The sequence below is a fragment of the Balaenoptera borealis genome (assembly GCF_965194805.1).
Source record: "Balaenoptera borealis genome assembly, chromosome: 17".
Classification (NCBI taxonomy): domain Eukaryota; kingdom Metazoa; phylum Chordata; class Mammalia; order Artiodactyla; family Balaenopteridae; genus Balaenoptera; species Balaenoptera borealis.
In genome coordinates, this window is record NC_138876.1 from 69,927,986 (window position 1) to 69,955,669 (window position 27,684).

At 37.9% G+C, this 27,684-nt stretch overlaps 1 protein-coding gene across 8 annotated transcripts in view; it reads right to left on the minus strand.

Moving 5' to 3' along the window:
* PREX2 (phosphatidylinositol-3,4,5-trisphosphate dependent Rac exchange factor 2) overlaps positions 1-27,684 on the minus strand; it is a 298,158-nt gene that overhangs the window by 163,976 nt on the left and 106,498 nt on the right. For all 8 annotated transcript variants that reach the window (XM_082363375.1, XM_082363371.1, XM_082363367.1 and 5 more), the window contains exons 7-10: positions 13,973-14,106; positions 10,298-10,401; positions 4,947-5,096; positions 2,125-2,269 (exon numbers count right to left, since the gene is read on the minus strand). In XM_082363375.1, the coding sequence (XP_082219501.1) occupies positions 2,125-2,269; positions 4,947-5,096; positions 10,298-10,401; positions 13,973-14,106 (533 nt within the window). The remainder of the gene's footprint in view (positions 1-2,124; positions 2,270-4,946; positions 5,097-10,297; positions 10,402-13,972; positions 14,107-27,684) is intronic.

Below are 27,684 nucleotides of genomic sequence, written 5' to 3' on the forward strand. Positions count from 1 at the left end.
CAACCTCATAGTGTTGTCCTGGAGTTAAACATAATAGTGTGGGTAAAGGGTTAATAAAACCCCTTCTCCTTCAATAAGGACAAATTTGACCCTGGGTTAGCTTTCTAGCTCTGCTTCCCTAGAAACCTGATGAAGGTCGGGTGTCAGCTGTATAACTAGGCAGCACTACTTGTGGTAAAAATGGCTCCTGATGGCTCAACTCCAGACTTATAAATATATGGTGAGAAGCCATAGCCTGGTGTGACTCTCTTGTAAGTGGGCACATGATCTGGGGACCCTGGAAGTTATGCCCATGAAGTTGTTACGAGAAAGAGCGTCTTCTTTGCAACATGGGACTTAGACACCAAGAGGGGCTCACAGCTGCTCCTTCCCTTGCACAAGAACCTTCACTCGGGGCACAGCCAACACAAGCAACTCTAGCTTGCTGGCAGCTGTGTGTCCTGCTGGGAGGACCACCCCACTGAAGAAGAGGCCCCCTGCTGCCCTGAAAGCACTGGGTTTCCCGGCCTGTATTCTAACGGGGTTGGGATTGGTGTGGCCTATGGTGAGCCTGTGTGTCTGCATAACTAATTAAGAAGACATGCTAAAATATAATGAACACTGCTGTATGTTACATATGAAAGTTAAGAGAGTAGATCCTGGGCTTCCCTGGTGGTGCAGTGGTTGAGAGTCCGCCTGCCAACGCAGGGGACACGGGTTCGAGCCCTGGTCTGGGAAGATCCCACATGTCGCAGAGCAACTGGGCCCGTGAGCCGCAACTACTGAGCCTGCGCGTCTGGAGCCTGTGCTCCGCAACAAGAGAGGCCGCGATAGTGAGAGGCCCGCACACCGCGATCAAGAGTGGCCCCCGCTCGCCGCAACTGGAGAGAGCCCTCGCACAGAAACGAAGACCCAACACAGCCATAAATAAATAAATAAATAAATAAATAAAAACATAGAGTAAATCCTAAGAGTCAGCACAGGGGAAAAAATGTTTTTCTATTTCTTTTACTTTGTATCTAAATGAGATAATGGATGTTCACTAAAGTTACTGTGGTAAACCTTTCACGATGTATGTAAGTCAAATCATTATGCTGCACACCTTAAACTTATACAGTGCTGTATGTCAGTTATATCTCAATAAAACTGGAAGAAAAGAGAAAAAAAAAACAAGACATTCTGGTAGGTATTACAGGTAAGCACTACAATCATTTCCATTGTTAGAGAGGAAAGAGAAATTTAACTCTCCCCAGTCTCTCAACTAGCCAGTGGCAGGACCAGACTTGAGTGGGGACAGTCTGATTGTGAAGTCTGGGCTATGAACCACCTCTCCAGTCTACTTTTATAGCGTTGACATTGGCATTTACTAGCTGTATGAACGTGGGCTGGTCACACTCCCTGATCACTAGTTTCTGAATCTTTAAAAAATATAAGGTTTTTAACTCCTAAGTATGTACTGGAGGATTGGAAATAATTATCGGAAGAAGCCAGCACAGAGCCTGCCGTAAGCAGAGCTACCTGAAGGCATCCCCCCTGCCCTCCAGCTCTGCCTGCTCAACCCACCAGGGATTCCCACTTACAGCCCTGCAGTCGGCTACAGAAACCAAAGGACATACAATCAATCTGCCCTGGGCTGAACAACCAAGCGACCTCCTTGCCTGTTCCTCTGTGCCTGGCCCCTCGCGTGACCCACTTTTTCAGACTCTCCACCTATATCCCTTCATCCTTAGCCCAGCTGTCTAAATTCTGAATTAATTGGTAGTGTAGACTGTGTGTCCTTCATTGTAACCGACTCTCAGGCCCTGTATTCATGTCCTTGCCGGACTCTGTCCCTACAGGCAAACCCGCCTGCCCGCCCGCCCCTACCTGAACCCCAGCCCCTGCTTCACCCCTGAAACACGGTATCTCAGAAATTACTCAAGTCGTGGATGAGCGGATGAATGCCTTAACTTGTCTGGTCAGGATTCCTGGCTCTATGTCCACTCCCTCATCCCACTGTGGCCCAGGAAATGCTGATAGTAAAGAAAGATTCAAAAAACACTTAGGAGAATATTTTTTAGAGAAAAATGAGTAACTAAAAGAAAGTTAACACACGAGATCATGAAAATAAGAAAGAAATACATGCATCCAGACTACCAACCCTACCTTCCAAGAAAGCATTTAGGGAACGTAGTCAGTTTTCTTTTTCTGTCTTTGATCAGATTTCCTTGTTTGCACATCATTTTATAAAGTTTCTCACCCTGTTCAGAGATCATTACCCAGGTGTCTTGCTCCATTCCTAATTTTAAACCTATCGAAAATGAAACACAGGACAGGTAACTGAAAAAGTCTCTTCATTCGTTCATGCCTTCGTTAAACAAACATTCATTGCGCGTCTACCACGTGCTGGGGGTTGTGGATACAGAACTCCTATGATAGGGCCCTGGTTGTCAAGAAGCTCATGGGGTACCAGGGAGACAGTCAAGGCAAGATGCCCGGGGCCATATGGCACCTTTGGGCAAACTGTGCCCCAGAGGCACACAGTTTGGCCAGTAGAGGAACAGCAGCTGTATCTCAGACGCTACTGAACCCCTTCTGTAGGACTAGATCAGCGCAGCTGGACACGGTGGCCCTGGAGACAGCCTTAGAGGGAAAACTGTGCTACAGTGGAGACATATTCAGAGAACTTCGCCTCTATCTGAGAAACAATAGGAAAAGTTTCACAGAAGGGCTGTGTTTGAATGCACGGGTATGAACAGGATTTCCAGAGAGATAAAGTATTCAGGAGGGCCTCTGAGGGAAGCAGCACGGAGCCCTGGGTTTCAGGTGACAGGACAGGAGTTGGAGGGGTGAGCAGGGTCCATACTCAACTGCAATCTCAGCGTATTTCACTCCTTCGGTACTGGGAGAACATCTACTTGTTTTAACCAGAGGGAGGGGGAAGGCAGAGTAATGAAGGAAAGGAAGTTTTGTTGCTCTGGAAACAAAGCTCAGAGGACAGTGTAGGGAACAAACTGAAAGCGGGAGGGTTTAAAAAGAGGGAAACATTTAGGAGGGACCCGCCAAAGTTCAGGTAAGCTCAAGTCTCTGTAAACAACAGCAGGTTTGGATGTTCAGGTGGGTGGAGTCCAGGGGTCAGCTGATTAAGTGAGCATGGAGCTCCAGAGAGATGACAAGGCTGGACATAAAGATTGAGAACCTGGCAGTGCAGAGTGGAAGTTAATCTGATGGGAAGAGACAACACAGAGCAGGCAAGGAAGTTTAGAGGTGACCAGTGCCAAAGGGGAAATCCTGGGAACACTGACAATCAGCAACTGGGACTGATGAAGAACTGTGGCAGAAGAAGAAGAAATTCTTGGATTATTTTTAGTCTTCTAGCTACTAAACTCCTTACTAAAATTTTATTCTTTACTATGGAGAAGCCATTAACATTGGTCAGTAATAGTGAGTAAGAATAGAGCCTGTTAACATAAGCAGTTATAGAATGTGCTTTCTTTCTTCCTTTTTTTTCTTTTCTTTTGTTTTTTTTTGGTCTTAGGGGTATTTACATGCATAGCCATTCTGAGAAGAGTTAAGGTTCAACTTGATGAAAAATTCAATTTACCTTCTAAATGATTTGTTATGCTATTTGAATTGACTGCTAGATTCAACAAAACTTAAAGAGCCAATAATGCATTCATGATCTCTGTTTTAAATTTTTCTGTCTGGTTCTTCATCTAAGATCAGTCAAAGGAGTAAGTATTTTTAAATGTTTTGGAGATACTTATAAAAAGGTATGCTATGAATATTTTAATCAAGGTAGAAACTCTCTACACCCTTCATGGGGAAATACCTAAAGATAGGAGGAAGCAGCTCTTTGTGTTCCAAAATTTCATCACCAATGAGATATTTTATACCTAGATCTCTGAGAAAAGGAATAAACACTGTCACGTTTCTCATCAATTATTTGGTATAGAAAATAGTAGTTATACAAGCATTTCTATTTCCTAGCTGAATTACAGAAATACGAGTACTTGCAGATAAACTTCATACAACTGAGTATCACCAGACCAAATACTGTTTGCAAACCTTGATAAAAACATGAAGTGAATTTGAGCTAGGCCTCCTTGTGTGAACAAGCTCCTTACTGCATTACATTACATTCAGTGGCATTATAACAATATTAAAAAGTTAATATTCATCCAAATTGCCTTATTTTATAATTAGAATACCAAAATATGTGGCCTAGGAATTTTCAGTGTACTGTTAAATGTACAGGGAGCAATTGTTGCAGGCCCCACAGCACTGCATTATATTATTAAAGCATGTTTCTTAAAGGAAAACTCTATAATGATGCTTTAGAAATGGCAAGAATAAAGTGCAAAGAAAACGGAACAAATTTTAAAGCAGGTGAAACTATTTGCTGTAAACTGAATGTCTGTGTGCCCCCAAATTCCATATGTTGAATCCTAATACCCAATGAGATGGCATTAGGAGATAGGGTCTTTGGGGATTAGCTCATGAGGGTGGAGTCCTCACGAATGGGATTAGTGCCCTTATTAAGGAGACCCCAGAGAGCTTTCATCTCTTCTGCTAGGTGAGGACACACTGAGTACATGGCCATCCATGAAACAGGAAACAGCCCTCACTGGATACTGAATTTTGGTCTTCCCAGCCTCCAGAACTGTGAGAAATGAATTTCTGTTGTTTATAAGCCACCTAGTCTAGGGTAATCTGTTACAGTAGCCTCAGTAGACTAAGACACTATTTAAAAGACACCGCTAGCCACAATATAATTATTTTGCTAACTATATAAGGTTTTCTTTAACTTTATTTCAGTAACAATATTGGAAGTATTCAAAAAGTATTTTAGCCTGGGCTTACATCACATAGTTAATCTAAGTGAACATCAGACACCATCTACTTTCTCATAACTTTTGCCCATTTTCTGCTTTCTTGTTAAATTCAAACCTTCACAAAGTATAATAATGCCCAATTCATACACCCACCTTTCCGCCGTTCTCTTTCTTTCAAAATAGCTTCAAACCATTCATGTTTCTCTTCAGGTGTTTTTGCCATACACACAAACCATTTATTTTTGGCTGTGTTATGTATCTTCCACCCATTAACAACAATGTGTCCACTGCTGTGGAAGTCAGCTGAAAATTAATAGGTAAAGGTGAATGAACAGATATAATATATATTCGAGTAACGCAATCATTCAAAAAAGGTCCAAAGCCATTGAATTCTTCAAAATACCTTTGCTTTATATATGTGTATTGAAGACCATACAAATTTTAAAAATGGAAGAAACATTTATATATTAAATGCAGTCAGACCTCGATAATGGAACATTTCTAACTCACAGCATTAACATATTACAGGAAATTAACCACCCAAACTCATTAACATTCCTTTCCACTATGTCCAAAAATATTGTTCAAGTTCCTAAAGCAATAAAACTTTTTTTAAGATTTTTTTTTTAATTTTTTTTTTAAGTACATTTTTTTTTTTAATTAATTAATTAATTATTTTATTTTTGGCTGTGTTGGGTCTTTGCTTCTGTGCGAGGGCTTTCTCTAGTTGTGGCAAGTGGGGGCCACTCTTCATCGCGGTGCGCGGGCCTCTCACCATCGCGGCCTCTCCTGCTGCGGAGCACAGGCTCCAGACACGCAGGCTCAGCAGTTGTGGCTCACGGGCCCAGTCACTCCGCGGTCTGGATCCTCCCAGACCAGGGCTCGAACCCATGTCCCCTGCATTGGCAGGCGGACTCCCAGCCACTGCGCCACCAGGGAAGCCCAAGATTTTTTTTAATGTAGACCATTTCAAAAGTCCACATAAAAAGAATTTATTGAATTTGTTACAATACTGCTTCTGTTTTATGAAAGAAAAAATTCTTCTTTGTGAATTCACATTTAATTGTCTTTTTCTAGATCTCACCATAATTTTGGCTAAACTGACATCCTGGATTTGAAAATGTCATCAGCAAACCCTTTCTGGCAGCTCCCTACCTAATGGCAGGCAGAGAATAGACATTAATTGTAACCAGGCTTTACTGGCATCAGAGTCTGCAAAGCAAAGATTTCAAGATAGAAACACATACGACAAATGCCTGAATCAGCATCTGCATCAATTAAAGTGACATCTTCCATTGTCTCCCTCGAGAGACACTAAGAAGCTACGGTGGATTATAGGAGGTAAGCCACAGAACATAAAAGGTTGTGGCACTACACCTGTTTTTGTTTGTTTGTTTCTTTTGATCTATTTTATTTGCTAAGTTCTGAGTAGAAGAAGAAATGGTTTGGTACTCATTCTCCCAAAATCTGGTTCTCATAGTCTTTTAGCTCCAAAATCACCATAAGTTATCTGTGAACAGAATGTTCCAAAAATGCATTATTGAATGATTCTGTCTAGGTGGGGGAGAGGGCTACTTTAAAAATTCCAGGTTACATTTGAGCCAGGATAGGATTATATTATATATATTATATATTATGTTAGATATTCTTCTAGCCATAATCTCATGAATACTCAATAACAATTTCTGTTAATACGGAGATTTAACCTGACAGAGGATTTTCCCTTATAAAGAAATTACCATCTGTTTTTAAAAGGAATTTTTGTACTTTTCTTCTTACCTTTATATATTTAATTCATATTCACAATGCATACAAAATAGCAGAACCTAATAATACATGTCAGATAAGCATCATTGGAATTAGTAAGGTAAAAAAAATTATTATTGTAGTTCCTAATTAGACCACCATCCCTCCTTAATATCTATAAAAATAACCAATTGAGAATTTAGGATAAATTGCTGGAAAAAAAGATCAAATTATACGTGTTTCCACATCCCCCTCCCGCAAGCTGTCACCTTACAAGGCCAGTATCACAAACAAGAACAAGCTCTTCAGATTCTCTCCCCTCTTTGAAAACCAGGCAAAGATTGCTAAGTGAACCGTAGCACTGCAGCTTAAAAGATCCCACATTCCCACTAGCGTTATTACCCCTTTATCCATATTCTAGACAAATAAAACCACAAGAGCCACATGCAGCCTGCAGTAATAAAACATTAGACTTACTTTAAAATGAGCATAATGTATTCCGCCCACAGAACATAGGGGAACTCAAGTTCAAGTGCCAAACTCACCAGAGTGATGCTTCTGACCTTGTAGAGTAAGTGTCCTGGGCAAGCCACCTCTGTAACCTTCCTTTCCTCCTGGGATTACTTGAGCCTGGCACTGCCCTCTTCACACCCCGCTGACTTTTCCTCCAATATTTTTCATTGGCAGCCATTTCTTAGCTCAAAAACCTTTGGTAGCTCACCACTGAATCAAGTCAACACATGTAGGCTTGCTTTAGAGATTCTCCCTAGACAGACTCCACCCTACTAGCCAACTCCATTTCCCACTACGTTCCAATGTGTTCCCACCACTCTTCTTGTCTGCTGCTTTCCTTCTTGTCCTGATAATATTCATGTGTCCCCCAAGCCAAGGCTCTCATCAAGCTATCCTGCTCTACTCTCTGCCTCATGGACCCTTACTTCTCTTTAATATGTACCCCATATTCCAGGAAGCCCTGCCTGACCACTCCAGCCTGTGTGTTCAAACTTCCCTCGGAAACTGTACAACTAAAGTCAGAACCAGCATGTGATTGCACATGGCTACTGTTTCATGTACAAAGAGCAAGATCATCAGCTGACCATAAAATCTACTATCCCAAATAACAGATTAATTGCTGTATCAATATAAGGTTTTCAAAGAACAGTTGTGTCACCTAATAATTTACAATGAAAGGATAATGTTCCTTTTCAACATTTATGTGCTAGCTGTTTTCTATCATGACAATTTAAAAAATCATAAGCAATTTAAAACACATATACACACGTGTATATATATGTATGCATACACATATATGTAATACATACAACAGACCTCAAAATGTAGTGTAAGTATTTTGTAACGATATCATAGTTACTAAATTATCAATGTTGTACAAAATAAGCAATTTATTTTTATTTATTTCAAAAGACTTAGTGATATATAAACAGCTTCATAATTTTAATCATAGTACCTATCTCAATATCTTCATTTAACAAAATAAGAATTAAACTTATTTATGAAGAACACCCTCATTAAAGATCACAGAAAAGTCCAACAATGCCTTTCCTTAAGTAGGAATTTTAAAATATTTTTTGAATGAAAGAACAAATAATTTATTCATTGCCAGCAAACACAGAAATTTGTAAGTTTCAGTGGATCTAAAATATTAATTTTATAGGAAGTGTCAAGAAGAAATGGAATTAAAACTGTCATTCACTAAGTGTGGAATATCCAAGTTCAACAGTCTCTAGTCACTGATTTTTTTTTTAAAAAAAAAGAAAAATCCAAGAGGCAGCCTTGAACAAGTCACTAATTATTTTGAAGCTATCCAGTTTGCAAATTCCTTACTCTTAATTCTGCAAAGGTTTATACAATGAGATGGGGTTTTTCTAAAACTGATACAACTAACTATAAATCTCATGGGATAGTGTGGTATCCTTTCAATAACTTGCATTTTAATAAGATAAACGATAGCCAAGTATTGTATTGTTAGGCTAGAAAACAGAAGAAACTGCCAGAATATATTACTTAAAACATCAAGAAATTGGTGTCTAAGTAATGTATTTAACCTGAATTCTGGTGATCAGCAGTGGGAATGCATAAATTTCTAAGAGAAATTTTTAAAATTACAATACACTCACATTATAAGTATTTAATGTTGAGAAAATTATTTTTTAGAATAAATGTTTGATTTTGTCAAACAATAAAAGAACACTTTTCTGGCATCCAAAATAACATATGACATTATTTACGGGGAAAAAAATGTTTCTAATTTTTCCTTTTAAAACTCTAAAAAGTAGCTTCCCCATTGACCTTTTTAAATTCCCAAAACACTGCCTCAAATTAATAACACTGAAAATTTAAGTGTATCAGAAAACAGCGGGCTTCCCTGGTGGCGCAGTGGTTGAGAATCTGCCTGCCAGTGCAGGGGACACGGGTTCGAGCCCTGGTCTGGGAGGATCCCACATGCCGCGGAGCAACTGGGCTCGTGAGCCACAACTACTGAGCCTGCGCGTCTGGAGCCTGTGCTCCGCAACAAGAGAGGCCGCGATAGTGAGAGGCCCGCGCACCGCGATGAAGAGTGGCCCCAGTTCGCTGCAACTAGAGGAAGCCCTCGCACAGAAACGAAGACCCAACACAGCCAAAAATAAATAATAAATAAATAATAAATAAATTTTTTTAAAAAAAAAGAAAACAGCTATTATATTCTCGGTACTCTTTTCAACATTGTAAAGTTATGCCACTTTTTAATTAAGAATGTATTAAATCCAGCTTACGAAACAATACTAGTTGTTAAGGTAACTATGGTTTATCTGTTTAATTGACTGTTATGCAACAATAAAAACTATGTTTATTTGGTGACAAGACATGAAGATAAAGAGGACTATCATTAAGATAATGCTTTTATTTAAATGGAAAAGGATACAAAATTATAAAGTTCATGTTTCAAGTATTTTTTTACCTATGCACCAAAGGAAAATTGAAGACATTTTAAAAAAATTTTCTCCTTTATTTGTCTTTGGTTGATAAGATTATCTACTATTTTTCACCTATTTTTCTGCAAATTCCAATTTTTTTAATAAGCAAAATTTAGTTTTATAAAAACAATGCATTCAGTATCTTAAATACATTCAAATATTTATATTAAAAATGACAGCTGAACCTTGCCTTTGAAATATCTATTCACTTTTCAAGAACACCTTAAGAATAAAGAATTTCCATCCTATCCAATTCAAATTTGACTACTGTATTGTAATCTATGGTTTGTCCAACACTGCACTGCAGACCACATTTTAGAGGTCAAACATTCTCGCCCTCTGTCCAACCACACAAATAAACTAGTTGTCAGGACAGAATACAAATGATCTGGTGCTACTTTTTGAATGGCTTTCCAAGCCTGAACCATGAAAAGTAATTCTGGAGGTTCAATGTTTTCTTACGATAGCTCTTAAGCTGGATAATGTTAATAGCATCACGATCAAACAAATATGTACATTATGGACATTACTACTACTTTATGACACTCCCAGCTATTTTTGTATCTCTGTGTTTAATGCTAGGGTTTAACATGTTGCAGCCGAATATAATTTTCCATTTTATAAGAGTCCTCCTCTCCCTTATCTTGACTTTTTCCTGTGACTGCTCTACCTAACAAGTATTTCTAAGCTGAAATTCACTGCAAATGAATTATTCAAGTGAAAGGTCTGTCTTACAAGGGAGTTTATTATTGGCATTCCATTTTAAATCTACCAATCACTTACCTGTGCCATCATCCACATTCTCCACTTCCATCACCTCTGTATTGATCCGGCCACGAAAAACGTACCGATGTCCATCGGTAGATGCTTTGCTGTTCTTCAACCGTCTTACAATTGAATGAAATCACAAAAACTTGGTTACTAAACTTAATGCAAAACAGTGTTAAAGCAATAATTCTTTGAAAAAGAGATACCAATGCAGTCAACAATGTCAAATGTTAGGCTCTTGGTATTTTTTACTTGTGTCTTCCCATTCATAACAGCACAGGTTGCTCTGTAAGATGTGACTTGTGTGCTAGTTTTTTAAATAAACTGAAGCTGTAGGCTAAGGACAACATACAGATAGGAGGGTAAATATGTACTTTTGCTCAATATATGACATCAAAGATGCCTAATCAAACTATGACAGACACTAAAAGTTGGTTATTTACAATTTCATTTGATTTATTTCACCTTCATTTCTCATTTGTCAGTAACCAGCTGGTAATTCCTGTTTTTTCAATCCCTGGTGAAATTCAGTTAATACTTATGATCCTTCTTCAAAGAAATTTGACTGTGCTGGAGGTTATTAAGCATTATCTAGCCATAAAATATTTCCCTATATTGTTTTTATGATATGATAACTGTATACTTGAGAGATAAGTCTCTCAATACATTTATAATCCTTCATAAAGATCTTATTTATTTTTAAAATAGTCCAAAACATTTCAAAATTTTGTGTATGGTACCAGCCTTTAATCTTAAAACCTATGCAACACAAAGTAAAAAAAAAAAAAAAAAAAATCCAGGTTTACAGATGAACATTTGTAATAATGAATTAGGCAGTTATGTATATTTATACTTGAATCATTAAGTATAAATGATGTATAAACATTAAGTATAAACATTCAAGTATGAGTGTTCATACTTGAACACTCAGGGATAGTGTTTTCAAAACTGGGTTTTTTAAATATATTAAATTAAAGAGGAAAGATTCTAAGAAATAATTCAAGAAGATTAAGTAATACCTAGTCATTCAAGAGACTTCAGTTGACCTGAACTATTCAATTTGACTCATTGACAAAAGTCTGCTAACAATTGAATATACTGAAATAAATATTAATGTATTGTGTTACACAGACACACCGAGCAAAAGTTAAGATGTCAAGTACACTAGTGCAGTGCTCCCTTCCCTCCTCTCCTTTGCATTTGACACCTGCCCTGGAGTGGAAGGGGGAGGTGAAGGGAGGGGATTCTCAAGGTGCTATCATGCTCCCTGAGTTCCTTTAGAAAAGAGAGCATATTCCAGCTTACATGTCCTAAACCCTCATCAAAACCTCATAATCCTTCATCACCACTAAACAAAACTAAATTGATTAATTAATCTGACTGACGGTCTGCCAGCCCCAGGCCTTCACCATCCTGCACACCCATGTTCATTTTGAAAGCGACCTCTAAATGTCCTTTGTAGAAAGCCTAAATAACTGCTTTAAATTAAGGATTCAGGCCAGGTAGCTATGAAAGTTGGCATCGCTGGAGGCCGAAGAGAGAAGAATGCAGAGCCGACGAACATGCAGGCAACTGCACCGTCTCTCAGGGAGGAAACAGTGTCACGGTGTCTTGCAAAAAAGAATTTCTTATAAGTTGGTACATCATACTTAAAATCAATCATATTGTTCAAAGCTTAATATCCTCAATAGCAGTTTTAGTCACAGGCAAATAATTATGGCATGTTTATATATATTTTTATATATTATTATCAATATATATGTATACACACACACACACACACACACACACACACACACACACACACACACACACTATAGAATCTATCTTTGGGTCCCATTTTCCAAAGCATTAATTTTCTTTGTGATCTTGCTGTGACCTCTGTCCAGGTTTTTTATATTTTTCTTGACCTGTAGATATTAATACTCAAAATGAAATCCCAGTAAGTGTCTGACCAATACTGTAACACTTAGCTTAAATAAAGAGATCTTTGGTCCCTTCAGAAAATGACCCTACTGAAGTATGAAAATTGAAAAACCTTTGGTTTCAAAATAATTTTGCTCTATATTGTAGTGTTGAGTACTTGCATAGCTTGATTCTGTGACTTCCCTCCTGCTGAATTTTAACGGTCACCAGGATACGTGTACAGTAATGTCACAACAGCAGAAAAACTGGAAACAACCCTAGAGTCCATTGATAGGAGAATGAATAATTAAATTGTGATATATTCAACCAATGAAATCATTTTTTTTTTCTTGGCCGCACTGCGCGGCATGTGGGATCTTAGCTCCCCGACCAGGGATTGACCCCATGCCCGCTGCATTGGAAGGTGGAGTCTTAACCAATGGATTGCCAGGGAAGTCCCTCAACCAATGAACTCTTATGCAGCAGTTAAAATGAATAAATTATTGCTACACACAGGGATATATAGTTTACAAACTAGTTTACAAACCATACTGTATACAAAATGTAAACTGCAGAAGACAATACACTGTAGTACTATCTTACAAAGATCATAAACAAGCCAAAGGAAGCAATATCATGTTATATGTATCTAATATCACACAATAAATTGTTTTTAAACTAGTTTCTCCTAAAATGAATAGCATCAGAAATATCCAGAGTTGGGGTGCCTAATCCAGCACTCTGCTCTTTAAAGAATGTAGCTGTAGAATTAAAGTAAAATCACCAGTCCCTGGCTCCTATAATTACAAAATTATGGAAGTTCCAGAAAAGGTTCAGTTTACTCATATTCTCTGAAAGATCTTTAGAGCTTAGAAAGTATATGGTAACGGAGATAAAGTATTCTAAAATGAATGAAACAGATGGTATATTCACACCATTCCAGTTCTGGAAGGGAATGGACATAATAGGTTTATTTAGTGATTTCCATTTTTAATCACTATGTATTTGGTCCACGTTCACTATACATACTTTAAGGCTATTTGCTAAACAGCATGATTTTAATTTTGTAAAACTTTTCCTATTGCTTACTTTACTTAACAGTTACAGCTATGAGACCATGAAGGTTCACGTCATTTGTACACTGTTAATTTTGCAAAAGCTTTGGTCTTGGGGGCAAGCATATATATAAGGATGAGATAACTCTAATGAAGAAAAGATCTCATTCTCAAACAGATGCCTTTAATAATCGTACCTAGATGGATGTGTTAATTAATTCAATGGGGGAAATCCTTTCACCATGTATACATAAATCATCACACTGTACACTTTATCTTACAATTTTATTTGTCAATTATACCTCAGTAAAGTTGGGGAAAAAAATAATTGCACCTAAACAACTTGAATCACCTTACAATTTTTAAAAGAGTTTCATACAGGTAGAATTCACAGCCTCTTCTAGATCTTCCTAAAGCCCATTTCTACTAATCCCAATCTTGTTATCAAACACAAAAAATTTAGAAGAGCATATTACAAGAAATAAACAGGTTCATTTTCACGGACGGTAAAAAGGAATTTTTTAAAAAGCTCATTAAGATAGAGAGACAGCAATTTAATTATCTCCTGGCTCTAATCCTAACCCGTTCCCTTTCTTCAACGTGCAAGGAGAAGAAGCTAAGAGTATGTGGAAGTTTACTGATGAGGTCATGAGTTCCCGGGAACAGAGGAAAGGCTGAACCTGTGCGATGGATAAACAGTTTCTGAACTATTACCTGTCTGTATTCTTACCTGTGTTTTCTTTTGCAATACACCAAAAGGTTATCGAAAAGAAAAAACACCCGTTCTTGAATATTTCCAGAAGAAATTTTTAGTAAGACTCCACACATTAGCATTTCAGTACAGGCGTCGGTAATGTTGGACCCCTAAGTCAGGAAAAATGGAGAAAGTAATGTCTGATTACTTAACACAAACTTTCGTGTGTAATTCTTTTTTCTCCTTAAAAGTGGTTTGTTTTTATTTTAAGATGCAATATATGGACAGGATAAAAGTTCAAATAGTATAAATATTTACACACTGAACGTAGGTATCCTTCCCTCCCAGTCTCCTCCTGGTCAGTAACACTAAATACAGCTACTCTTAAGAGAGTCTATGTCTCCTTTTAGCTGTTTTATATATGTATGCATACACAGCATATATGACACATTTCACCTTTGTTCTCTAAAAAGGAGATGATTTCAAACTAACTCATAACATTAATGTCCCTAATATTCCTTTCATCCTCCTCCTTGCTTTCCCTGGTCTGGAAAAAGAGCTCCATGAACAGATAGCAAAGTACATGAAATTGTCTAAATGTTTAGCAGGTCTCAATTTATATACAGTCATCCCTTTGTATCCATGGGGGATCACTTCCAAGACCCCTGAAGATACCAAAATCTGAGGGTGCCCAAGTCGCTTAAGTAAAATGGCGTAGTGTTTGTATATAACCTATGACCCTCTTCCTGTATATTGTAAATAATCTCAAGATTACTTCTAAGACCTAATACAATGTTAATGCTATGTAAATAGTCACAAATACAATGTAAATGCTATCTAATAGTTGCTGGTGCAAGTTTTGTTTTATTTTCAATCTGAAGTTGGCTAAATCTTCAGGTGCGGAACCCGCAATACGGAGGGCCAACTGTATCTACTTCTAGGATGGAGAGGAAGAAAAAAGAAGAAATAAAAAGAAAAACATCTATGTAAAGAGAACAACATTCCATAGGACCTCTTGCCACAGGTATTAATAGTTGCATTGGCAAACTAATTAATTAAATAAACCTTTATTAAGTGCCCACTAAGGTCATATGATTAGTGACAAAACTGATGCTTAATACAAGTGCTTACCATTGGAAGTTGAAAGGAACCACAAGAGGGAAGGAGCCTGGGTGCCTGAAGTATCAAAAAAGGAAAACTGGGACTTCCCTGGTGGCACAGTGGTTAAGAATCCGCCTGCCAATGCAGGGGACATGGGTTCGAGCCCTGGTCCAGGAAGATCCCACATGCCACGGAGCAACTAAGCCTGTGTGCCACAACTACTGAGCCTGCACTCTAGAGCCTGTGAGCCACGACTACTGAAGCCCGCAGGCCTAGAGCCCGTGCTCCGCAACAAGAGAAGCCACCGAGGTGAGAAGCCCGTGCACCACAATGAAGAGTAAGCCCCCACTCACCGCAACTAGAGAAAGCCCACGTGCAGCAACAAAGACCCAACGCAGCCAAAAATAAATAAATAAATAAATAAAAATAAATTTATTTTTTAAAAAAAGGAAAACTGCCCACTGAGCAGAACACACACATTGGGTTGTTGTGTGAGCTGATCAAAAACACCTATTTTGAGCCATTATAAATGTTGTAGTCTATTCTTTTCTACAACCTAGACTAGCATAACTAATGCCCTGAGTCACTGAGTTGGACCAAAAACAAGGAAATTTTCAGTAGAGATCTGTTAAGTGTGCTCTTCAAGAATACTTCTGTTTTAAATATAAACATGCCTGGTCTCTTTAAATCCGGGAACAAATTTCTGATTCTTTTTAAACTTAATGCATTAATTTTAATTTTTGATATTTTAAACTCAGAACATTAATGTTAATTTCATATTTTCACCATAACAATAGGTATAATTTTTCTGATCAATTATAAAAATTTAAATTAAAAGGATAACTCATGTTAGGGGTTGGAAGATGCAAACTATTACATTTAGAATGGATAAACAACAAGGTCCTACTGTACAGCACAGGGACCTATATTCAACATCCTGTGATAAACCATAATGGCAAAGAATATAAAAAAAGACTGTCTACATGTGCATAACTGAGTCACGTTGCTGTACAGCAGAGACTGGCATAGCATTGTAAAGCAGCTATACGTCAATAAAATTATTTTTTTAATTAAAAAAATAAAGAATATTTTTTAAAAAGATAACTCATATAACTATAATAAGAAACTTCCGGGCTTCCCTGGTGGCGCAGTGGTTGAGAATCTGCCTGCTAATGCAGGGGACACGGGTTCGAGCCCTGGTCTGGGAAGATCCCACATGCCGCGGAGCAGCTGGGCCCGTGAGCCACAACTACTGAGCCTGCGCGTCTGGAGCCTGTGCTCCGCAACAAGAGGGGCCGCGACAGTGAGAGGCCCACGCACCGCGATGAAGAGTGGCCCCCGCTTGCCGCAACTGGAGAAAGCCCTCGCACAGAAACGAAGACCCAACATAGCAATCAATCAATCAATAAATCTTTAAAAAAAAAAAAAAGAAACTTCCCGAAAGGGAAGTTAATTAAGACAGTGTTACCGTGTTAATCTAAGTATCTATATTACAAACACATTAAAAAAAATTTTTTTTTAAAGATTTATTGATTGATTGATTGCTATGTTGGGTCTTCGTTTCTGTGCTAGGGCTTTCTCTAGCTGCGGCAAGCGGGGGCCGCTCTTCGTTGCGGTGCGCGGGCCTCTCACTATCGCGGCCTCTCTTGTTGCGGAGCACAGGCTCCAGACGCGCAGGCTCAGTAGTTGTGGCGCGCGGGCCTAGTTGCTCCGCGGCATGTGGGATCTTCCCAGATCAGGGCTCGAACCCGTGTCCCCTGCATTAGCAGGCGGACTCTCAACCACTGCGCCACCAGGGAAGCCCCACATTTTAAATTTTAAATACTTCCCTCTCTTCTTTCCTTTTGTCAAAAGGGTAGATATAGAAATAGAAATGGAGACCTGTGAAACATTTACACTATTTCATATACTGTGTCACGTGATAATTAAGCAAAAAATGTCATCAAATATCAATATAAATCCCAGTTTCAGTGGCAATGATTTCTAATTTATAGTGAATACCATCCTCCCTTAGAAAAAAATTAAGATACAATAGTATTAGAAATGTAAAAAATGTAAAAAAAAAGGAAACCATATTGATTTTTGCACAAGGGACCTACACAACCTTATGAAAAGTGGCTTTATTAGTAGCAGTTTTACAAAAGGTACAAAACACTTCACCTTAGACTATTCCATACAGCAGCCCATAAGTGCCAAGGCAGGAAAATAATTCATTACATTATAAAGAGTTATTGCCAATATTAGGCTAATTTTCATATTAACCAGTCTTCCAAGTAAGTTTCCCAAATTAAATATGTAGGTATTTACTTATAGATGTATTCCTAAATGAAAGAATTACTAACAATACATTTTCTGACTTGTTTGTGGTTATTATCTTTGTTAATAAATATAAGGAGAATTTAATGTGAATTTGAGCGAACTATAATGGCTAGAGGCCATTTATTCCATCCTCATATACAGCCTCTGGGGAGATACTGTCCAAGAAGAACTCATGGGGACCAATGTGTAAAATAGAAAGCAGATATATTATTCTTGACAATAACTGAAATACACGCTGAATGGTCCCATGAGTATGGCTAACACAATCTCCCTTTGTAAACTTAACCCATTTGAAAAGCCAAACATCAATAGAAAGAATCTTGGCGAGGTAGATTTAAGGGGAGTTTCTGTAAGCCCTGGGCTAGGAGACTCTAACTACCACCTGGACAAGACTGTCCGAAGTCTATCTGTCTCTCTGTGTGCCTCTCCCTCCTAGACCTTTCTCTCTTTTCTCTACTTTCAATGCCAACAAGTCAAACATCTGATTGGCTCCTTTGATTCTGTAGCTATGTTCATATGCCTTCAAACCACTGTAGAAAAGGGATAATCGTGCTTAATGTATACAGTCAGAGTGAAAATTAATAAAGCAATATATGCAAAACTCCCGGCACATGCCTAACACATAGAAAGGATGCAATAAAGGCTATTACAATTATGATTACTAGCATTGAAGGTGATCTGATTCTGCAAGATTCCTTCCTTTATTTCTGATCTCTGCTGTGTTTCACTTTACGTTGATTTTATGGTTTAATTCATGAAAGACAATGTTATTTCTCAGGTTATTGAGGGTGGACACATCTTGTTGCCTCAGAGAACACCGACTCCTGCCTTGACAAAAAAAGGCCTTCCAGCTTGTATTTGGATACTTCCAGTAAAATTAAGCTCATTCCTTCATAAGATTCCATTTCTTTATTTAGTCTAATTATTAGAAAGGTTTTTCTTACTGTAGAGCCAAAATCTACCATGATTTTCACTCGCTGACTATTTTTCCTCCTAGGAGTGGGTGGACACCCTCTTTGTGAAAGGCCGACCAATATCTGAACATAGCTAACATGCTTACTTCTGCCTTCCAGGCTCTGTAACACCGTTGCCTTTTGACCATATAGCTTGATTTCAGAAACCTGGAAGATCCTGCTAGATCTCCTCTGGACCTTCTCCAGTTTGTCAGGGTTTCCCTTAACATGAACACCTCCAGAAGTGAATACAATCATTTGGATGTGAGCTGGCAAATGAAGAATACAGCAGTGATACTATTATTTCTCCAGTCCCCTACAATACATATATATTAATTTAGCATAAGGTTATATTAGCATATTTATGGCAACCTCATCCTACAATTGATTCAAAGTGCCCCTATAGTCAAAGTGCTCCCAGGTCTCTTTCCTCTAGCCTATACTTGAATAGCTTGACTTTTGATTCATTTAATCCAGATTGATATCACAGCAAGCTCTCAAAACTCTCACTAATATACAGATATATTATATTGAAGGCATCACCATAAGTTCCCATCAGCTCCTAGCTCCTGATCAAAACTCAGAATAAGATTAATTGACCTCTTCGAGGTCAACACTTCTTTCCATAAGCAACTCAAAGCATCTGCTTAATTATCAATTAATGCAATTTTATGGGGTAAGGACATCAAGCCCATATTGCCACAAATATACAAAGTATATCTTACAATACACACATAACACACACTTTACTAAATCCTACTGAGACGTTTCTATTACTGAGGTGACGTGTCTTTAATATTTAACAGCAGACTTCAACAATTAATACAGTATCACCTTTACTATCTTCTACCGTAGTAATCTACTATCATCACATGAAATATCTTCATGAATCATTTAAATAATTCCTAGGGAAATGCTTATGTACTTAAAAAAATCTGCGTCAAAACATACAGATTTGTCTAAAAACCTCATTCTAAAAGAATGTCCACTGTGTCTTTGATTTTACCATGATTTAATCTGTGTATTATTTCCACGACAATGGTGACTAAAAATCATCAAAAATTTTTGAAACACAGGTACATACATTATTATAAATATTGAAGAAAATTTGGCCAAGTGTAGATACAGTCTCTCGTGTAATCACGATATGCCTCTCACTTCAAATTCATCCTATCTGCAAGCAGACACTTAATAAATGTCTGTTTTTGACTAATGTTGAGTCATATTTCTCCCTCACTTACATGATATAATCTACCTTTCTCTGTAGTGGAAAAAACAAAAACTCACAGCTTTGTCTGTGAAATGCATGAGGTTTATGATATTTTGAAAATTGTGTGCAATTTTTTTTCATTATCTAGAAATGGCAAGAGAGTTTCTGGGGTTAGGGATAAAGAAGCGAAGCTACGCAATTGAAATTGAATGACTGAAATTGAATGATTACAAACATCAGATTGCTAGGAAACAGTCAAGAGCACTAGAGTTTATCAAAATGAGCATGTCAGACAAATTAGCTAGAAAACAAAAAATGTGGAAGCAATAAAACAAGCTGGGCAGATAACTGGAAGAGAGCAAAGCCTCTAAGACAATAGTGCTCAAATTTCAGAGTTTAGAAGACACACCTGATGGGACTGTTAAAAACTTTTGGATTCCCTGGCACTATCTTCACAGATGGAAACTGAGTACATCTGGGGTAGGTCCCAGACCATTCCAGTAGATTCTGATACACTGTCATATTCTGTCAACACTTGAAGCAACACTCCTTTGGAAGCCTGAGCTCAGGCGCTCAAGTGCACAGTATAGCAACCCTGCTAACGTGGAGATGAAGGCGAGCACAGGGCCCTGCCAGGTAGTCCCAGCTGCTTCCCAGAGCCCAGGACAGAAGAGATGTTTATCATATGTTACAGATCGCAGTTACACCTATGGTACATTTCATCATCACCGAATATTCATTAAAATCTGTATAATGTTATTTTACCTGGTTAGTATTTTATCTTCATTTTGAAAATTGATGCTAATTTTTAAATCTAGATATCTATTCTTTGGCCAATACAAATTTAGTCATTGAGCAACCATATATAATAAACACTGTGATCTAGAGGAATACTAAAGTCAGGTTTTTAATATTTCTACAATGTGCCAGGCAATGTGTTAAACATTTTCTCCTAATATAAATCTCCAGCAAGTCGGCCACTCCTAGTTCTAAAATTTTAAAAAGCGTGTTTATTTTATTAAATTAGCTTTGTAGACTGTTTCATGGGTCACTTTGTAGATGTCAGAGGCAGCAGATTATGGTATTGTGAAAAAATTGTGATCATGAAGAAAATAGTGCCCAAGAAAATAAGCTATTTTAACAGTGTAGTGATATATCATCAAACCAACATTTGAGAGGGAAGGTGTGAAAGAACTGTTTTTAAAAAATAAGAGGGCTTTGTGTAAATCATTAATTTTGAGCTACCCTAAAGCCATTCCACATAATGTAATGTGTATCTGTACATATTTAATGAAGATATTTTTAAATAATGTTTTTACCCATATGATTTAGAGTCCTGCTGTCTTTTAGCAATTCCTTAAAAAATAACTAAAATAAGGTGATATCTCATTGTGGTTCTGATTTGCATTTCCCTGATGATTAGTGAGCATCTTGTTATGTGTCTGTTGCCCATCTATATGTCTTCTTTAGAAAAATGTCTATTCAGATCCTCTGCCCATTTTTTTTTTTTTTAATGTTTTTAAATTTATTTATTTATTTACTTATGGCTGTGTTGGGTCTTCGTTTCTGTGCGAGGGCTTTCTCTAGTTGTGGCAAGTGGGGGCCACTCTTCATTGCTGTGCGCGGGCCTCTCACTATAGTGGCCTCTCTTGTTGCGGAGCACAGGCTCCAGACGCGCAGGCTCAGTAGGTGTGGTGCACGGGCCCAGTTGCTCCGCGGCATGTGGGATCCTCCCAGACCAGGGCTCGAACCCGTGTCCCCTGCATTGGCAGGCAGATTCTCAACCACTGCGCCACCAGGGAAGCCCCCTCTGCCCATTTTTAATCAGATTTTTTTGTTGTTATTGTTATTGAATTGTATGAGTTCTTATATATTTTGGATACTAACCCTTTATGGGGTATATGACTTGCAAATATCTTCTCCCATTCAGTAGGTTGCCTTTGCATTTTGTAGATGGTTTCCTTCACTGTGGAGAAGCTTTTTAGTTTGATAACTCCCATTTGTTTTTTTTGCTTTTGTTTCCCTTGCTTTTGGAGTCAGATCCAAAAAAGCATCACTAAGAATGATGTCAAGGAGCTTACTGCCTAAGTTTTCTTCCAGGAGCTTTATGTTTTCAGGTCTTACATTCAAGTTTTTAATCCATTTTGAGTAAATTTTTGTATGTCACATAAGATAATGGTCCAGTTTTCCCAGCACCATTTGTTGAAGAGATTGTCCTTTCCCCCATTGTGTACTCCTGCCTCCTTTGTCATAAATTAATTGACCATCTATCTGTGGGTTTATTTCTGGGCTCTCTATTTAGATATCACCTTACACCTGTCAGGACTAGGACTATTAACAAAAAGACAAGAAATAACAAGTGTTTGCAAGGATGCAGAGAAAAAGGAACCCTTGGACACTGTTGGTGGAAATGTAAATTGGTGTAGCCACTATAAAAAAACAGTATGGAGGTTCTTCAAACAATTACAGATAGATCCACTGTATGATCCAGCAATTCCACTACTAGGTACCTAACCCAAGAAAACAAAACCACTAATTCAGAAAAGATTTAGGAACCCCTATGTTAATTGCAGCATTATATCCAATAGCCAAGATATGGAAACAACCTAAGTTTCCATCAATGGATGAAAGGATAAAGAAGATATGGTATATGTATATATAATAGAATACTACTCAGCCATAAAAAAGAGTGAAATCTTGCCAGTTGCGACAACATGAATGGATGTTGGCGGGTATTATACTAAGTGAAGTTAGTCAGAGGGAGAAAGACAGATGCCAAAGATTTCACTTATATGTGGAATCTAAAGAATAAAACAAACAAACATACAAAATAAAACAAAACCCAGACTCACAAATACAGAGAACAGATGGTGGTTGCCAGAGAGGAGGGTGGTCGCGGAGGGGGATGAAATGGGTGAAGGGGATCAAGAAGTACAAACGTGCAGTTATAAAATACGTAAGTTATGGGGATGTACTGTACCGCATGGGAATACAGTCAATAATATTGTATTAACTTTGTATGGTGATAGATTGTAACTAGACTTATTGTAGTGATCATTTCACAATGTATACAAACGTCAAATCACTATGTCCTACACCAGAAAGTAACATAAAATTGTATGTCAACTATATCTCAATAAAAATTTATATACAAAATGTACATAATAGATTTTTGAAAGAGCCAAAATAATATACTTTCATCATCAAGGTGAGTTATCATTTTTAATTTGAATTTCCCTTTAGAAAGCTACATTTACCATGTAAACATCGTTTGCAGAGACCGTTTGCTTGTGATGAATTACATATGTGGAATTAAATACAGCAAAACTCCAACTAGGAAATCACCTGCATGGTTCTAATCCTGACTGTTTTCATTAGACCAGGAAAGGAAGGTTAACTGGTAGGTCAAGGTAAGAAGTAATCATAAATAGATAACTGTGACCAGTGGTGAGAGATGTACCCACCAATATCCTCTCATTCCAAAAGCTTCTCTCTTTCTACCCCAAGCTGTGCAAACCTATTTATTCCTCCTCCATCACCACTGTCCAGCAGTGCTAAGGGTGAAAAGTAGTAAGGGAAACCCACCGTTAGACAGAGGAAACAGAATCTGTACTACAGAAATTTACAAAGACTTTAAAAGACTGAATTTCAAACACTTGCAGGGTGTTCAACTTTAACACAAAAAAGTGAAAAATCTTGCATGGTACATTTGTGAACCATAAACAAGAACAGGGTGCTAAAGAGGATTAGAGAACATGAAAGTAGCAGGATAATGAAACAAATATTGGACTCTGAACAGAACCACGTCAGAATCATTGGCATGAACCAAAGGTGCCAAAAACGTAGTGAGAAGACAATGACAATTAATACATAACTACGAGGTAATTATATCTGCATTCAATTACCAGTCAACCAGCTATGTATCAGACACTGTCCTAGATGCTGGGGACCCATAACATGAGACATGACCCCTGCTCCCAAGAAACACATATACTAATGGAGAAACAGATATGTAAACACAGAATTAAATGCCGTGTGATCACAGCTATAATTTAACATTAATAAAATGAGAATTGGCATGAATTAACAGTGATAAATATCAGGGATGATGGCTGTGTGTGTTTATGATTCTGTATGTTTATTATTAAACATTTATTCATACAGTTCATTCCATGCTGTGGTTTCAGGTTTCAATCTTTTTCCAGTAATTTTCTTTGTCAAATTTATGAAGGACACCACTTAAATATCACTTCCCAACATGGTTAAGGGAGCAATCGAATGGATGGATCCAACAATGACTTCAGACATATGCACTGGGACCCAGAGGCGCCCATGTGGGCAACACACCTCACCAAGGTCCACTTCTTTTTGTGTGTGTCTCGTGTTACAAGATCCAGCAAGAAAATAATAACAATTCAGAATCTAATTTAAGAAGTTGAATGATTTTTGAATCTATAATTTGAGGTATATAATGGGCTGCCAATTATATGGTCAGCATACATGAAAAATGAATTTCAAAGCATCATCACAGAATGTAAGGTGGAAGCATGATGAATTTCATAAGGGGACACATTGACAACGAGATAGGTGTTTCATAAGAGAACAGTTTCAATCCCAAAGGAGTCTCTTGAGAAAATTAATGAAGCATTTGAATATTCTTTCAAAAAAATCTTTTTAAAATACTAGGAAAGTCAAACATGAAATGAAGAATATCATATTGTTTCATCATAGAGTCTTGTCATAAAATGTATGTCCCCACCCACCCCAAAAAAGACTAAGCATTTGATTCACTCTTTTTGAGATTCAAATTATTAACTGAAATAAAAACCTGAATTCCGTTACATATTAGATTAGCTAAAACAAACTAATAATATAACTTTTCATTTTACCAAGATAAAGTCCCAATCAAACTTTCCTCCTCTCCCACTTTTTATAAAATTTTGGTCTCCTTTCTAAGTGAATTCACTTTCAATGGTTGTCTTCCTAAACCACTTATCCTTAAATAACAAGAGCCATCTATAAATCAATTCAACCTCAAGGTAGTAGACAAATTTGTATCTACCAAATCACCTTGTAGAGAGGACAAAAAGAATCAGGTCTCATCACAACCTATGGAAGACTCACACTCATAAAATAACAAGAGAACATTACTTTGAGGTCAATACACTGTCAGACACAAACTTAATCAAATGTAAGCAGCAAAGAGATTCCAAAACCAACAAGAGGTGATTTTAAAATGGTCTTGTAGCACTGTATTTCTCCATGTAAAAAGGTAGTCAAGAGGTGTCAAATTTCAATTCTGTTTCTTTTTGCTTCCTAAAACACAAAAATTATCCTGATCTTATATCTTCCAACACTTTCATATATTAATAACTCCCACTCTTTTATTGTGATTTTTTCCCAGATTTGAGAGATCAATTCCAAACAGGCCTATCAAGGACATAATGCTGAATAACTAAATGACATAATGTTTACTGATACTCCCTTATCAATGTTCAGTATGACGCCAAAGAATTACAGTTATCATGACAATACTATCGATCAACCCAAAAGTAGACTAAGAATGAGAATGAGAATGGTCCTGTTCTAAGAAATGAATCAGTCACTCTGATTAAACAGCTAACACACTTCTTTCCAGGAACGTGGATCATTGCCCTACAATTACCTTCAGTAGAAGATGTGGTGGAATGTTTTAAATGTTGGATAAGATATATGACTGAGATATAGTAAATAATACTAATCAAAAGCAGAACTTCAAATATGAGCAATTAAACTACAGCTCTTCTGTGGTACAGTCACTATGTAAATGCTGACCAAAAGCCTAATTTCTGCTATCAACTCACTTTTTAAAGGGCAAGGAGAAAAACCAACTTCATGTAAACAATGTGCTAAATTTGTATCTGAGTGGATATAATATTACATGGTGATAAGGAATATAAACTTTAGAATCAGTCTGCCTATTTTCAAATTAAACTCTGCCCTCTGTTAGTTGTAAGAACTTGGTTAAGTTATATAGCCCTCATTTTAAAAAGCTGTGTAATGGGGATTATAGTATTGGGTTGGCCAAAAAGTTAGTTCGGCTTTTTCCATAACACCTTATGGGGAAACCCGAATGAACCTTTTGGCCAACCCAATACTTCAGCAAACTTTTAAAAGAGACTCACCAGGAGTGCCTACAATGGAGAATCAGCATTTCCCCAAAAGGAAATTGGCTGATGGACAATCAAGGGCCCCTGCCCTCCCCTGAGCAAATGTACCCATGCAAGATTAGTGGAATCTTGGATTTCGATCTTGAATCTTGAATGGAGTAATGTAAGGATGGAAAAAATGACTAGCACCTATTCATTTTAGCTGGGGCACTGATAAGACCACCAAAGAGCTTCAACTGCCTAGATACCCTTTCGAGTCTGAGAGGGTAGCTTTTCTATTGATTCCATGAGCTACTCAATATCTTTTAAATTAATTTTCCTTTTAGTTTCTGTTGTTTGGGACCATATAACCTTAAGGAACATAACCTTTTCAGTAGTTAGGTGCATAAATTAGACAAATGAAGGGGATTTCTCAAGGGTAAAATCTAACGGCTGAACCAAAGCTTTAAAATACTACCTCTTATCTGCAGAGCCTTTTACAGTGTTCAAAACACTTTCATTTATTTCACTGACCCCTGTAATAACCCAAACTGTACGTTGAAGAGATCTGGTGCTTCATCCCCATACTAAGGGTCCAGACTGGAAACCAAACTTGCACAAAAGCCAGGCTTTTTTCATTATATCATATGATTTGAGAACAATAAATTTCAATTGCTTGTTTACTTAAATTCAATATAAAGGAATATAATGATAATTTAGCAGCACAAAATTCCAGAGAGGCAAGTTACCTGAGAGATTTTACTCCCCTTCATTTGATGAATGGGGAAATAAGACCCTAGATAATTAAGTGACATACTTGAAATAATAATCCACCAAAAGTGGAAATAATGCAAAGTCATGGTGTATCAGACTCAGATCCCTATTCAAGAGAATTTTAGTTACTGGAGCAAGAGTGTCAACTCTAAGATAGTCCTACAAGGTCTGCAGACACTCCTGGAAGGAGTTAGAGACCTGTTACCCAACATTAGCTCAAGGCTACTAACCTCCAAAACTCTTGAAGGAACTCTCTGTTCTGTGACTGTCATGCCATCAGACATTTGTCCTTGGCCTTGTCTTAACCTCACGAGAGTCACTCTGAACATACATAAAGCTGCCTGTAAGCTGAGCAATAATCCCTGTTAGCAATTCACAGAAAGCCCTAACCATTCCCACTCCCTTCCAGGGCCTGAATTCATCCTATATGACCGCATCCCTTCCTTTGATTTGTGCACCTTTGGAGTCTTACCAGAGAGCAGTTCTTCCTAAACTTCCCAGAAGGGACCAGGCCTGAGTACTATAGCAGCTTTCCGCCGTCTCTCCAAGGTGGTAGACTGAGATGTCAAATCAGGTTCTTATCACAAGTTTCCAATCAACTGGCTGGGCCCTGCTCCAAGCTGCATTCCCTCAAAGTACCAAAACTCCCAAGTCACTGTATGACTGTGTCTTATGCACTCATTTTCAAATCCTACTCAAGTAGAATTTGCGTTGCCTCTCTTTTTGGAACCCGACCCTCATTTTATCTCCCCTGTGCCCACTGGAACAGTGGTCACATCAGATTTCCTCTCACCAGTCTCCTTTGTCCCCAGGCTCCATTTTTCTCTCCCACTCCAAGTGCTGTAAACCCACCAAGGCTGGTGAGGTTGAAGCACCCACCGCTACAGGCTACAAATGACATAGTATGGACGACACAGCATTCTTCCTTTGAGTAACTGGCCATGAACAGTGGAAGAAATAGCAACACTTTTTAAGGAATCTCTCATTTCTAAAGGAGACACAATTTTTAGGATATACTGATACATGAGGAGGAAACAAAATTATGACAGATTCCATTTCCCTAGAGAACCTAAAAGAGTCTTATAAAAGTTTTATTTTGGTCAAAGGCCTGGCAGAAGTCACTGACAAATCCTGCAATTTAAAACAAGTTCGGTTTTTCTTCTGATGTTTGAGTGACAACAGAATGGCAAAAGCAAACTTTCATCTATTTTTCTCAGCCCAGCAGGACAACTGCCCCCAGGAAAGGAATTATCATCATGAATC